Source organism: Oncorhynchus masou, unplaced genomic scaffold (genome assembly GCF_036934945.1).
Source record: "Oncorhynchus masou masou isolate Uvic2021 unplaced genomic scaffold, UVic_Omas_1.1 unplaced_scaffold_1291, whole genome shotgun sequence".
NCBI classification, from domain to species: domain Eukaryota; kingdom Metazoa; phylum Chordata; class Actinopteri; order Salmoniformes; family Salmonidae; genus Oncorhynchus; species Oncorhynchus masou.
In genome coordinates, this window is record NW_027002756.1 from 55,643 (window position 1) to 70,642 (window position 15,000).

At 46.1% G+C, this 15,000-nt stretch overlaps 1 protein-coding gene across 1 annotated transcript in view; it reads right to left on the minus strand.

The window, feature by feature from the left end:
- The window catches only part of LOC135530206 (vomeronasal type-2 receptor 1), a 9,585-nt gene extending 5,267 nt beyond the window's left edge, over positions 1-4,318 (minus strand). The window contains exons 1-8 of the mRNA XM_064958577.1: positions 4,042-4,318; positions 3,209-3,500; positions 2,394-2,636; positions 2,077-2,268; positions 1,641-1,948; positions 1,444-1,564; positions 933-1,160; positions 69-192 (exon numbers count right to left, since the gene is read on the minus strand). Of these exons, the coding sequence (XP_064814649.1) occupies positions 69-192; positions 933-1,160; positions 1,444-1,564; positions 1,641-1,948; positions 2,077-2,268; positions 2,394-2,636; positions 3,209-3,500; positions 4,042-4,283 (1,750 nt within the window). The 5' untranslated portion in view covers positions 4,284-4,318. The remainder of the gene's footprint in view (positions 1-68; positions 193-932; positions 1,161-1,443; positions 1,565-1,640; positions 1,949-2,076; positions 2,269-2,393; positions 2,637-3,208; positions 3,501-4,041) is intronic.
- Between the last annotated feature and the right edge of the window lie 10,682 nt (positions 4,319-15,000).

Sequence of the window (15,000 nt, forward strand, 5' to 3'; positions counted from 1 at the left end):
ATATCTAAATAAAAAAACAACATAAAGCTCTGTTAGGGATTGATAAGGTGAACACAATGATGCATCACCTGTGGAGTTGCTGATCTCTCCGTCGGCACAGGGGATGCAGTCAAAACAGCAGACGGGCTCCCCCTGCCTGATCCCCTTCCTGGTGCCAGGCTGGCAGCTCTCACTGCACACTGATCTCGGAGTCTGATGGGAGACATGGAGGGAGGCAGTCAGATAGGGAGGGAGGGAGGGAGACAGTCAGATAGACAGGGAGGGAGGGAGACAGTCAGCTAGGGAGGGAGGGAGACAGTCAGCTAGGGAGGGAGGGAGACACTCAGATAGACAGGGAGGGAGACACTCAGATAGACCGGAAGGGAGACAGTCAGCTAGGGAGGGAGGGAGACAGCCAGACAGGGAGGGAGACACTCAGATAGACAGGGAGGGAGACAGCCAGACAGGGAGGGAGACAGCCAGATAAACAAGGATGGAGACAGCCAGATAGATGGGGAGGGAGACAGCCAGATAGATGGGGAGGGAGAAATTCAGATAGACAGGAAGGGAGACAGTCAGATAGACAGGGAGGGAGACAGTCAGCTAGGGAGGGAAGGAGACAGTCAGACAGACCGGGAGACAGTCAGATGGGGAGGGAGGGAGACAGTCAGACAGGGAGGGAGACAGTCAGATAGGGAGGGAGACAGCCAGATAAGCAAGGAGGGGGATAGTCAGATAGGGAGGGAGGGAGACAGTCAGACAGGGAGGGAGACAGTCAGACAGGGAGGGAGACAGCCAGATAGATGGGGAGGGAGAAATTCAGATAGACAGGAAGGGAGACAGTCAGATAGATAGGGAAGGAGACAGTCAGATAGACAGGGAGGTAGACAGTCAGATAGACAGGGTACACACATACCACTGTCTTTGTCTTCTCACTACAGTATCTCACTGACCTCCAGCTCATCATTGTTCCACACTATGGATGCATTGTTGATAGTCATCATGGCATCTGGAGCTGCTGTGCTGTTGAATTGGCCAATCGTCACGTAGGAGATCTCCCCGTCACCTTTCACTTGCCAGTTAATGATGTCATAGTAGCCGTCCACATCTCCGTCCATGAAGAATAAAGGTTCTTTGGTGTGGGGGACGTGGAACCACACGTTCTTCAGGTAGTACATCAACTAGAGGAGAAAGGAGAAGATGGATCATAGTAAACCTACAGCAGTGACAACCAAGACACACACACACACACACACACACACACACACACACACACACACACACACACACACACAGACACAGACACACACAGACACACACAGACACAGACACAGACACAGACAGACACACAGACACACAGACAGACAGACAGACAGACAGACAGACAGACAGACAGACAGACAGACACACAGACAGACAGACAGACAGACACACAGACAGACAGACAGACAGACAGAGACAGACCTGCCAAGGCTCAAATTTGGTGATGTCAGCACAGCTGTTGTTGTTGAAGGGCCCCTGGCCAGGCTCACAGATCTCCATGTTATGCAAGGCATGGGCCACAGTGTACACAGCCTTATACACACTGTAATACATAATATCATCATCACCCACATCCTCGTTATCATCGCTATCACTGTCATCATCATCATCATATCTACCTGTATGTGATGCGTAGCTGGGTCACGTCAGAGTAGGTATTATTCAGTTTCCCCAGGGACTCCTGTCCCGAACACAAACCCTCAGGCACCCCTCTGACTGCCCTGGACAGGCTTGTGTTGCCCCCCAGTGCTGTTTTCGCCAGCCTAAGAGCCCGGCCGTAGTCCAGCGTGCAGTTGAACGCCGTTTCCCAGAATTCCTCAGTGAGCGGGTTGGAGTAGGGGTCTATGTTTAGCAGGTGACGCTGGAGACCGGGGATCTCAGCACGCTTCAGCCCGAATCCCAGGGTACCACCCAGCAATGAACTCACCTGGACACAGAAAACACCCAACATATCAGGGAACACGGCTTTCGAATAAAAATGGTCACTCTGCTGACTCTAATTCAATCGTCCCTGTGACCCCTGGTTGAACCCTAACCATTAGTTGACCCCCTCACCCCAGGCTGGTTGATGAGTGCGGAGGTGACCCAGGCCTCGCTGGCGATCCAGGTGCGGTTGGTGACATTGTGTTGGATCAGCTCCTGGATCAGAGGGCTCAGGTCCACATCAGAGGAGAACACAACAATGATTTTAGCTGTCGACTCCACCACCGTCTCCACAATACGTTGGATGTCCTCTGGAGAGCTCACCTGCACAGGACAGGAAACAGCAGGGAGGACGGGGTTCCAAAACTTTATTAACTTGTTTATGGTACAAAACAGAGAGAGACAGAGACACTGAGGGCTGTGATGTAATGGAAACAGTAACCGGTCACCTTGGGCAGAGTTTCAGAGAAGGAGATGCAGACCCCAGCCTCCTCCACCTGTTCCTTGAAGGCCTTGATGCCATACTTCCCATAGTCATCGTCCGCGGCGATGGTTCCCACCCAGGTCCAGCCGAAGTGCAGCACCAGGCGGGCCATTGCCTCAGACTGGTAGACGTCGTTAGGGATGGTCCTCAGGAAGGTAGGAAACTGGAACTTACTGTCCAACACAGAGCAGGACGACGAGTAACTCACCTAGAGATGAGGAGAGAAGGATGAGAGAGGGAGGAGAGAAGGATGAGAGAGGGAGGAGAGAAGGATGAGAGAGGGAGGAGAGAGGGAGGGACAGGGGGAGAGGAGAGAGGGAGGGAGGAGAGAGGGAGAGAGATGAGAGAGGGAGAGAGAGGGAGAGGAGAGGGCGAGGGATGAGTGAGGGAGAGAGAGAGGGAGAGGAGAGGGAGGAGAGAGGGAGGGAGAAGAGAGGGAGAGATGGAGAGTGGAGAGAGGGAGAGGAGAGAGGGAGAGAGAGAGAGAGAGGGAGAAGAGAGGGTGAGAGAGGGAGGGAGGAAGAGGAAAGAGGGAGAGGAGAGAGGAAGAGAGAGGGACAGAGAGAGGGAGAAGAGAGGGTGAGAGAGGGAGGGAGGAAGGAAAGAGGGAGAGGAGAGAGTGAGATGGAGAAGAGAGGGTGAGAGGGGGAGGAGAGAGGGAAAGAGGAGAGAGAGGGAGAGGAAAATGTCCACTGGATTAGGCCACACCGCACCTAGATAGATATAGGAGCTGCAGTGAAGAGGGAGTGCATGTATTAATATGTGGATAGACAGAGATACCTGGGGGAAATAGTAGAGTCCCAGTATGCGTGCAGTGGCGATGGACAGGTCTGACCCCCCAGCCCCCACTAGAGCGGCCAGCGGAGCCCCTGTGCCACAGCGGTAGTTGGGCACGGCCTCTTCCTGCCCCGTCAGGTAGGTGAGGGTGCCCTCCACAGCCTTGGAGATGGTGAAACAGGAGTCGTAGATGACATATCCCAGGTCTGTATCGGGGAGGAGGTCTGTCCGCTTGTTGATCTCATCAATGGCGAAGAGCATTGTCTGAGTCCAACGAAACGTCCGGAAGTTAAACCTGGATGAGAAGTGATGATGATGACGGTGATAATGATGATGGGAAATAGTTAGAAATAGTAATAATAGTAGTAGTTACCATCTTGAATAGTGCTGTATCTGCAATATATTATAAAAGGTAGTGAAGTTGCATTACACCACCACTAGAGGGCGACAAAAGATCACAATATTGGTGGAATGACAACAAGCCCAGATCATCATAATTTAGTTTATTGACTAATATAGGAGCAGTTCAGATCTAGGGGGCTGAAGGGAGAGTTTAGGAATGATGGTGATTGTTGAGTCACCGATTGGATGAGGGAGCAGGACCTTGAGGGGAGGGGGAGGGGGTGACTCAGTCGAGAAGCAATTCCCAGAATGTTCTGGGAATACCATTCACATAATATTTGAAATACAACAGAACTAATTTACTCTAATTTTGAAAATGTTCCCACAGTCACACCGTCACTCTCTCCACCTCGCAATCCAGTTTAACTGCCTTAAACTCCTGAGTAATATAGTGTGATTGTATCCCGTGACACTAAATATTCACCGGTACTCACCCCTCGCATCCCAGGGACAGCGGCACCGAGGAGCTGTTGGTATCGGCTGAGGCGATGCGGCGGTGAACGGGAAACATTCCTCCCACGACCACCTTTTTCTTATCCACGTTCCTGTACCCGTTCAGGTTAAACTTGGCCTTCAGTTTACAGGTGGACTCCGCCGAGATGGGCGCGTGAAAGTGGAGAAGAGCACATAATCCACACAGTAACCGGTATTTCCAATTGAATCCAGTATTATCCATGATGTGAACGTGTGGTATAAAGTAGCTTGTTCACAGTGTCAGGCTCTGAAGAAACAGCATCAGTACTAACAGGTGCCTCTGCCAAATCTCAGGAGATGATTATCGGCAGTGTTGCGTAACATAATTTGACAAAACAGCCTCCTCGTGGAGACATGAGATAAGCAAAAGGACTGTTGAGGTTCATAGATTATGAACATTATTGACTGTAATAAGTTAATGAAAATAATTACATTTCACTTGTGTAATAAAAATAATAACTAAGATTTGAGCAGATTATAGGCCTAGACTATATGCGCTTTAGTGTTAAAATATATATTGTGTCGCTTGCATTACTTTATAATAGCCTATATTTATAAATGATGGACACATGACAGTAGAAGTGTAGGCTAAATAACCTTGTGTAAAGTGTAGAAGTGTAGGCTAAATAACCTTGTGTAAAGTGCGACGCGTAATTATGAGTTAAGACAATTCAAAATAAAGTACCAATGAATTGTTTGGCATGTGATTGTCTGTCTGTATTCACGTTAACGACATAACACAAAGCGCCACGGGGCTCTGATTTAATTGGCAGCACCATGTGGTGATCTGCACTGGAGATGCGGATGAGCGCTCACGGGACAGTGGCCTTAATGCTCAGTAATTACCTCGGCATACTGTATCGTTTATTCCGAAGCATCCTCTGGGTCTCTCGCTGCCGTGACTCTGAGCTTGTCGACACTTGTCCTTCAATCATCAGGGAGAGGAACACCTGAACCCCCGCAGTGGAGAGACACCGGTGGGACAGTATCGCTGGCGGTGTTCAGTTTGCACAAACAGGTGGCTTCTCGAGTTGACACTTTAAGCCTACTGAAACCCAAATGTATAATGTATTGTAATAAAACGCACACCATTACAATACATATTTAATGAAGTAGACTTACATAGGCAGGACATGTTTTTATGTCCTAAAAATGTCCTAAATAAATAAGCAACATTCAAGCATTTTGGTTAGAGCGTTGGACTAGTAACCGGAAGGTTGCAAGTTCAAATCCCCGAGCTGACAAGGTACAAATCTGTCGTTCTGCCCCTGAACAGGCAGTTAACCCACTGTTCCTAGGCCGTCATTGAAAATAAGAATTTGTTCTTAACTGACTTGCCTAGTTAAATAAAGGTCAAATTAAAAAACAAAAGTCTCCACCCTGGGTCCTGAAGAGCGGGAACAGAAGCAGTTGGATATGCAGAAATGGGTTATACATTTTAAAATACATTACAAATATAGTTTATTTATTGCCCTATGGTGATGGGACTGTCCCCAACGCTACACCCGAGACACTCACCTGAGCGAAACATTCAGTAAGGATAAGTCCTTATCTGTTTTTATGGGCCTACTGTAAGTAGCCGATAGGCAGCCAAAACAGAAAGATAAATTCGGTCAAGGATCTACTAGAGCAGCAGCGCTCCCTCAAGATTCTGAGCCTGCCTCGAGATTCTGAGCCTGCCTCGAGATTCTGAGCCTCCCTCGAGATTCTGAGCCTCCCTCGAGATTCTGAGCCTCCCTCGAGATTCTGAGCCTGCCTCGAGATTCTGAGCCTCCCTCGAGATTCTGAGCCTCCCTCGAGATTCTGAGCCTCCCTCGAGATTCTGAGCCAGCCTCGAGATTCTGAGCCTCCCTCGAGATTCTGAGCCTCCCTCGAGATTCTGAGCCTCCCTCGAGATTCTGAGCCTCCCTCGAGATTCTGAGCCTGCCTCAAGATTCTGAGCCTGCCTCAAGATTCTGAGCCTCCCTCAAGATTCTGAGCCTGCCTCAAAATTCTGAGCCTGCCTCAAGATTCTGAGCCTGCCTCAAGATTCTGAGCCTGCCTCAAGATTCTGAGCCTGCCTCAAGATTCTGAGCCTGCCTCAAGATTCTGAGCCTCCCTCAAGATTCTGAGCCTGCCTCAAGATTCTGAGCCTGCCTCAAGATTCTGAGCCTGCCTCAAGATTCTGAGCCTGCCTCAAGATTCTGAGCCTGCCTCAAGATTCTGAGCCTGCCTCAAGATTCTGAGCCTCCCTCAAGATTCTGAGCCTCCCTCAAGATTCTGAGCCTCCTCAAGATTATGAGCCTGTCCCAAGCCAAAACCCCCTGATGGGTGAGCATAATACACAAGGAATTTCTCCAAGCTGCTAATGAAAACCTTGATGACCTTGTACCTAGCCGAGAGGGGGCAAATTATTGTGGCCCTGGTGGCACAAAATAAAAGGTCTGACTGCACAGAGATTCTTGGGGAAATGGACACAACAGCATGTGTGTTTCCGGGTAGGGGGGTGTATCTGAGAACCATCAGCTAGGACTTGACATTGGTTAATCAAATCAAATGTATTTATATAGCCCTACTTACATCAGCTGATATCTCAAAGTGCTTTACAGAAACCCAGCCTAAAACCCCATACAGCAAGCAATGCAGGTGTAGAAGCACGTTGGCTAGGAAAAACTCCCTAGAAAGGCCAAAAACTAGGAAGAAACCTAGAGAGGAACCAGGCTATGAGGGGTGACCAGTCCTCTTCTGGCTGTGCTGGGTGGAGATTATAACAGAACATGGTCAAGATGTTCAAATGTTCATAAATGACCAGCATGGTCAAATAATAGGTCTGGGACAGGAAGCATGTCCGGTGAACAGGTCAGGGTTCCATAGCTGCAGGCTGAACAGTTGAAACTGGAGCAGCATCAAATCTTCCATTCTTGGTCAATGTTGCCTGGCTTCTCAAACAGCTACAACAGTATTTGCATTCACACATCAAGTCTTCTGTTGAGTTTGGCTCAGGGATGGAACAACTGTTGAACGTGAGCTTGTGGATGTTTGTGGGGAAAGGGGTCGTGTGTGTGTGTGTATCCCACATCTGTTGCTATGGGGTAATGATGTTAGGGACAATACAGGATGAATCACAATCATTGTTTGCTAAAATAATTGCTTGCCAAAACTGTAATTTTTGTAAATGGTATTCCTGGTTATAGATAACAATCCTTCTCATGATCTGCCTACATTATTACAAATAGTATTTTTTAATTGTGCAAATTAAGATAAGAATTTGTTCTTAACTGACTTGTCTAGTTAAATAACGTTTTTTTTCTTTAATGGCTCAAATTGGGAGAGAGATTTACTTCATCACTACTTTGTAAGAAGTGTTGACAAGATGAATGTACCGAGCTGTGTGTTTAAACCACTAGCACAGGAAGAGTAGCTGCTGCCTTGGCAACAGCTAATGGGGATCCATAATAAACCCCAGGAAGAGTAGCTGCTGCCTTGGCAACAGCTAATGGGGATCCATAATAAACCCCAGGAAGAGTAGCTGCTGCCTTGGCAGGAACTAATGGGGATCCATAATAAACCCCAGGAAGAGTAGCTGATGCCTTGGCAGGAACTAATGGGGATCCATAATAAACCCCAGGAAGAGTAGCTGCTGCCTTGGCAGGAACTAATGGGGATCCATAATAAACCCCAGGAAGAGTAGCTGATGCCTTGGCAGGAACTAATGGGGATCCATAATAAACCCCAGGAAGAGTAGCTGCTGCCTTGACAGGAACTAATGGGGATCCACAATAAATCCCAGGAAGAGTAGCTGCTGCCTTGACAGGAACTAATGGGCTCCATAATAAACCCCAGGAAGAGTAGCTGCTGCCTTGGCAACCGCTAATGGGGATCCATAATAAACCCCAGGAAGAGTAGCTGCTGCCTTGGCAACCGCTAATGGGGATCCATAATAAACCCCAGGAAGAGTAGCTGCTGCCTTGACAGGAACTAATGGGGATCCATAATAAACCCCAGGAAGAGTAGCTGCTGCCTTGACAGGAACTAATGGGGATCCATAATAAACCCCAGGAAGAGAAGCTGCTGCCTTGGCAACCGCTAATGGGGATCCATAATAAACCCCAGGAAGAGTAGCTGCTGCCTTGGCAACCGCTAATGGGGATCCATAATAAACCCCAGGAAGAGTAGCTGCTGCCTTGGCAGGAACTAATGGGGATCCATAATAAACCCCAGGAAGAGTAGCTGCTGCCTTGGCAGGAACTAATGGGGATCCATAATAAACCCCAGGAAGAGTAGCAAGATGCCTTGGCAGGAACTAATGGGGATCCATAATAAACCCCAGGAAGAGTAGCTGCTGCCTTGGCAGGAACTAATGGGGATCCATAATAAACCCCAGGAAGAGTAGCTGATGCCTTGGCAGGAACTAATGGGGATCCATAATAAACCCCAGGAAGAGTAGCTGCTGCCTTGACAGGAACTAATGGGGATCCATAATAAACCCCAGGAAGAGTAGCTGCTGCCTTGAGGAACTAATGGGGATCCATAATAAACCCCAGGAAGAGTAGCTGCTGCCTTGGCAACCGCTAATGGGGATCCATAATAAACCCCAGGAAGAGTAGCTGCTGCCTTGGCAACCTAATGAGATCCATAATAAACCCCAGGAAGAGTAGCTGCTGCCTTGACAGAACTAATGGGGATCCATAATAAACCCCAGGAAGAGTAGCTGCTGCCTTGACAGGAACTAATGGGGATCCATAATAAACCCCAGGAAGAGAAATACTGGCTTAAACCGCTAATGGGGATCCATAATAAACCCCAGGAAGAGTAGCTGATGCCTTGGCAGGAACTAATGGGGATCCATAATAAACCCCAGGAAGAGTAGCATGGAGCCTTGGCAACCGCTAATGGGGATCCATAATAAACCCCAGGAAGAGTAGCTGATGCCTTGGCAGGAACTAATGGGGATCCATAATAAACCCCAGGAAGAGTAGCTGCATTGGAGGAACTAATAAATATAAATACACAAAAAAAAGATATGGCTCATTAAATCCAAATCCAAATAATGATGATCCACACTGCTTTGAATAGGTATATATATATAATAAATGATCAAATCTACAAGCAATACAAGACTCTATTATTATGGTGGGAGGTTATAATATGGTTTTAAATACCTCTATGGACTGTAAAGGAAGGCTTAAATACCCTGACCTAGTGAGATATACATGGAAGCTTAAATACCTGACCTAGTGAGATATACATGGAGGTTTAATATCCTGACCTAGTGAGATATACATGGAGGTTTAATATCCTGCCCTAGTGAGATATACATGGAGGAGGTTTAATATCCTGACCTAGTGAGATATACATGGAAGCTTAAATACCCCTGACCTAGTGAGATATACATGGAGGTTTAATATCCTGACCTAGTGAGATATACATGGAGGAGGTTTAATATCCTGACCTAGTGAGATATACATGGAGGTTTAATATCCTGAACTAGTGAGAAATACATGGAGGCTTTAATATCCTGACCTAGTGAGATATACATGGAGGTTTAAATATCCCTGACCTAGTGAGATATACATGGAGGTTTAAATACCCCTGACCTAGTGAGATATACATGGAGGTTTAAATACCCCTGACCTAGTGAGATATACATGGAGGTTTAATATCCTGACCTAGTGAGATATACATGGAGGAGGTTTAATATCTTGACCTAGTGAGATATACATGGAGGTTTAATATCCTGACCTCAGTGAGATATATATGGAGGAGGTTTAATATCCTGACCTAGTGAGATATACATGGAGGAGGTTTAATATCCTGACCTAGTGAGATATACATGGAGGTTTAATATCCTGACCTAGTGAGATATACATGGAGGAGGTTTAATACCCTGACCTAGTGAGATATACATGGAGGTTTAATATCCTGACCTAGTGAGATATACATGGAGGAGGTTTAATATCCTGACCTAGTGAGATATACATGGAGGTTTAATATCCTGACCTAGTGAGATATACATGGAGGAGGTTTAATATCCTGACCTAAAATGAGATATACATGGAGGTTTAATATCCTGACCTAGTGAGATATACATGGAGGTAATGAGATATACATGGGAGGTTACTGTAAATTGAATCAAAGCCTATTGGATGACAACTTGTTTCTAACAGAATAATCTATAACTGACGTTTCCCGACATAACAGATACAGAATCCCCTTATTGACAGGGAACACTTCTACATGTGCCTTTAGAGGCCCTGCAATTCAGGACTCATCTATAAAACAAAAGACATTTAGGTCAAAAGAGTCCATACTAACTATACCAGAGGCAGAGAATAAATTAGACGAAAAAAATCTAATAAAATGTGTCACGCCCTGGTTTATATTTATTATGTTTATCTTCATTTATTGGGTCAGGCCAGGGTGTGACATGGGTTTATTTGTGGTGTGCTTCGTCTTGGGGTTGTGTGGGGTGTATAGCATAGTCTATGGCTGCCTGAGGCGTTTCTCAATCAGAGTCAGGTGATTATCGTTGTCTCTGATTGGGAACCATATTTAGGTAGCCATATTCTTTGTGCGTTTCGTGGGTGATTGTCCTTAGTGTCCTTGTTCCTGTCTCTATGTTAGTTTACACTATAGGCTGTTTCGGTTTTCGTTACGTTCTTTTTGTATTGATTCGTGTTTTACGTTTTTTTCATTAAACATGGATCGCAATCTACACGCTGCATTTTGGTCCGACTCTCCTTCGCCTACAGAAAACCGTTACAAAATGGATGAACTTATTCAAGAAAGATCAAGTGTAATATATTATAAAAAAATAAATCAAAATGGATGGAATATGCAGAGAAAATACACAAAATTCTTTTTTAATCTTCAACATAGAAATGCTACCAAAAATAAATTTACTGAAACTTGTTACAAATGACAAAGTAACCCATGATTCACCAAACGATGACAGAGGAAGTAAAGTACTTTAAGCAGGTGTTTTTATTTCCCCTCTTTATGTCTCCTCTTACCGAAGCTAATTGTGTGGGGGAAAAATATATTAACAAATGTAATATTAACAGCCGAAAGACTCATGTGAAGTTAGAGGAGGAACTTCTTGATGCAACTAAAGCCTTTAAGTCCAGGAAAACTCCAGGGGATGGCCTACCAGCTGAAGGATACCAAACTCCAGGGCCGGATGGCCTACCAGCGGAAGGATACCAAACTCCAGGGCCGGGTGGCCTACCAGCGGAAGGATACCAAACTCCAGGGCCGGGTGGCCTACCAGCGGAAGGATACCAAACTCCAGGGCCGGGTGGCCTACCAGCAGAAGGATACCAAACTCCAGGGCCGGGTGGCCTACCAGCGGAAGGATACCAAACTCCAAACGGAAGGATACCAAACTCCAGGGCCGGATGGCCTACCAGTCCAGGGCCGGGTGGCCTACCAGCGGAAGGATACCAAACTCCAGGGCCGGGTGGATACCAAACTCCAGGGCCGGGGTGGCCTACCAGCGGAAGGATACCAAACTCCAGGGCCGGGTGGCCTACCAGCGGAAGGATACCAAACTCCAGGGCCGGGTGGCCTATGGAAGGATACCAAACTCCAGGGCTGGATGGTATACCAGTGGAAGGATACCAAACTCCAGGGCTGGATGGTATACCAGTGGAAGGATACCAAACTCCAGGGCTGGACATACCAGTGGAGGTATAACAAACCTCATTATTAGCACGTTTTAACCACTCCTATAAAAATGATAGATTATCAGGTACTCAACCAGGTCTGATTTCATTATTACTGGTCCCCAGGGCTCTGTTCTAGGCCCTCTCCTATTCTCGCTATACACCAAGTCACTTGGCTCTGTCATAACCTCACATGGTCTCTCCTATCATTGCTATGCAGACGACACACAATTAATCTTCTCCTTTCCCCCTTCTGATGACCAGGTGGCGAATCGCATCTCTGCATGTCTGGCAGACATATCAGTGTGGATGACGGATCACCACCTCAAGCTGAACCTCGGCAAGACGGAGCTGCTCTTCCTCCCGGGGAAGGACTGCCCGTTCCATGATCTCGCCATCACGGTTGACAACTCCATTGTTTCCTCCTCCCAGAGCGCTAAGAACCTTGGCGTGATCCTGGACAACACCCTGTCGTTCTCAACTAACATCAAGGCGGTGGCCCGTTCCTGTAGGTTCATGCTCTACAACATCCGCAGAGTACGCCCCTGCCTCACACAGGAAGCGGCGCAGGTCCTAATCCAGGCACTTGTCATCTCCCGTCTGGATTACTGCAACTCGCTGTTGGCTGGGCTCCCTGCCTGTGCCATTAAACCCCTACAACTCATCCAGAACGCCGCAGCCCGTCTGGTGTTCAACCTTCCCAAGTTCTCTCACGTCACCCCGCTCCTCCGCTCTCTCCACTGGCTTCCAGTTGAAGCTCGCATCCGCTACAAGACCATGGTGCTTGCCTACGGAGCTGTGAGGGGAACGGCACCGCAGTACCTCCAGGCTCTGATCAGGCCCTACACCCAAACAAGGGCACTGCGTTCATCCACCTCTGGCCTGCTCGCCTCCCTACCACTGAGGAAGTACAGTTCCCGCTCAGCCCAGTCAAAACTGTTCGCTGCTCTGGCCCCCCAATGGTGGAACAAACTCCCTCACGACGCCAGGACAGCGGAGTCAATCACCACCTTCCGGAGACACCTGAAACCCCACCTCTTCAAGGAATACCTAGGATAGGATAAAGCAATCCTTCTCACCCCCCTAAAAGGCTTTTGATGACCTACGACTGGGATTAATATATAAATGCCTGAAATATTTACATTTTGGAGAATCTATTAAAACAATGGGTTCAAGTTATGTATAGTAACCCCAAGTGTAAAATAGTCAATAATGGCTACATCTCAGAAAGTATTTAAACTGTCAAGAGGAGTAAAACAAGGTTGTCCGCTATCGGCATATCTATTTATTATTTCCAGTGAAATGTTAGCTGTTAAAAATTAGATCCAACAATAATATCAAGAGATTAGAAATCCAGGGTTTAAAAACAAAAGGTGTCGCTGATGATTCATGTTCTCTTTTAAATCCACAATTAGAAATTTCTCCACAGCCTCAGAGGATCTAGATACCTGTTCTAACATCTCTGGATTACAACCAAATTATGATGTGTACTTACTACTTTTATATTACTGTGTAGTTTAGCAATGAAATGATCTGACAAGGATGTGGATATACTCGGTATACATATCCCAAAATAAATTCTCACTGCAATACATTTTCATAGAAAATTTGAAAAAAAAAAATGATAAGATCTTGCCACCATAGAAATGAAAATGTCTATTTGTGGAAAAATTCCCATTAACTACAGTCATATCCCAGTTTAAATATTTGCTGATGGTCTTGCTTACACCTAGTGACACATTTTGAAATTATACAGTGAATTCAGGAAAGTACTCAGACCCAACTCTGGGTCACCGTCACAAGTGACCATCAGGTTCTCGGTCATCTCCTGACCAAGGCCCTTCTCCCACCGATTGCTCAGTTTGGCCGGGCGACCAGCTCTAGAAAGACTCATGGTGGTTCCAAACTTCTTCCATTTAAGAATGATGGAGGCCACTGTGTTCTTGGGGACCTTCAAGTGAAGGCGGTCTGAATAGCTTCCGAATGCACTGTGTGTATGTACAGCACCTGTCAAAAGTTGACACACCTACTCATTCAAGGGTTTTCTTTATTATTACTTTGTACTATTTTCTGCAATGGAGAATAATAGTGAAGACATTAAAACTATGAAATAACACAATCGTGTATTAACCAACTAAAAGTGTTAAATCAAAAAATATATTTTATATAATTTGAGATTCTTCAAAGTAGCCATCCTTTGCCTTGATGACAACTTGGCACACATCTACTTCCTTAACTACCTCATAAGTCTAAGGATTTAGACAGAAGAGCCAGTAGAACTTGAACCCTCACGACCTTCCCGACCCAGAGGCACGTGCAAAGGTTCCATAGTCCCTGGTGACGGAAGTTCAGCGCCAGACATCAGTCACGCTCCGGTCTCAAACCTAATAAGAGCCGCCTGCTACAAACAGAATACTAGAAAAGTATTTGCGAAATACAAACATTAAAACATCTGTTGGTTGTGAAAATAAATCTAGACATCTTTCAATAGTTGGCCAAGAGTGTGAGAATACAGATTCAACATGGACTTATTTATTAAAGCTTGGTTTGTCATTATACAAATGTCATCGTGAAACTGCATGCAGCGGCTCGTTGTGAGGCACGTTACTGAGGAAAAATGAGCGTCAATCATTTTAAAAACTACATTATCTGACAGAATTGCATAACTTAATCATTTCAATATTGCAGTAAAATCCAACTATAAAATTAAACCCATAAATTTTAAAGCCGTTTTTTGTTGTTTTTGTTTTCCCAAGTAAACATGTGTATCATAAAATACACAAGTAAAAGACAACACAGAAGGAGAGACGTTAAGAACAAGTTGCAAATAAGACAGTTTCACGTACAGATTCATTTTGCATTGTGTATTTTGCTGTTATAACTAAATAATATCTAAAGTGAGGGGTACAAAGTCAAACACAGAGGCATGTAAAATCAGTATTACAGTAAAAGATGACCTACAGGCTGGACATGGGGGCAAACAGGGGTCCTTAAGACGACTCGTTTCAGGCCCAGTAAAACGCTGAGTCCTTGGACTAGCTGAGGACGATCTCATTAAATGAATGTTGAAAGCATTCGCAGAACCAGGTTACTGGGAATGCCTATTTGAGGACTCCTCTGGTAGTTGAAACGTTCAAGACGGCCACTGCCGGTCTTCAATTTGACCTTTGACACTATAAAAAAAAAGGGGGGGTGCTCCGTGATTGGAGTTTTAAAATCCGTCAACTGGAAGTACATTCCCTTCAAGGCCAGGAAAGCACCATGGCTTTATGGGTA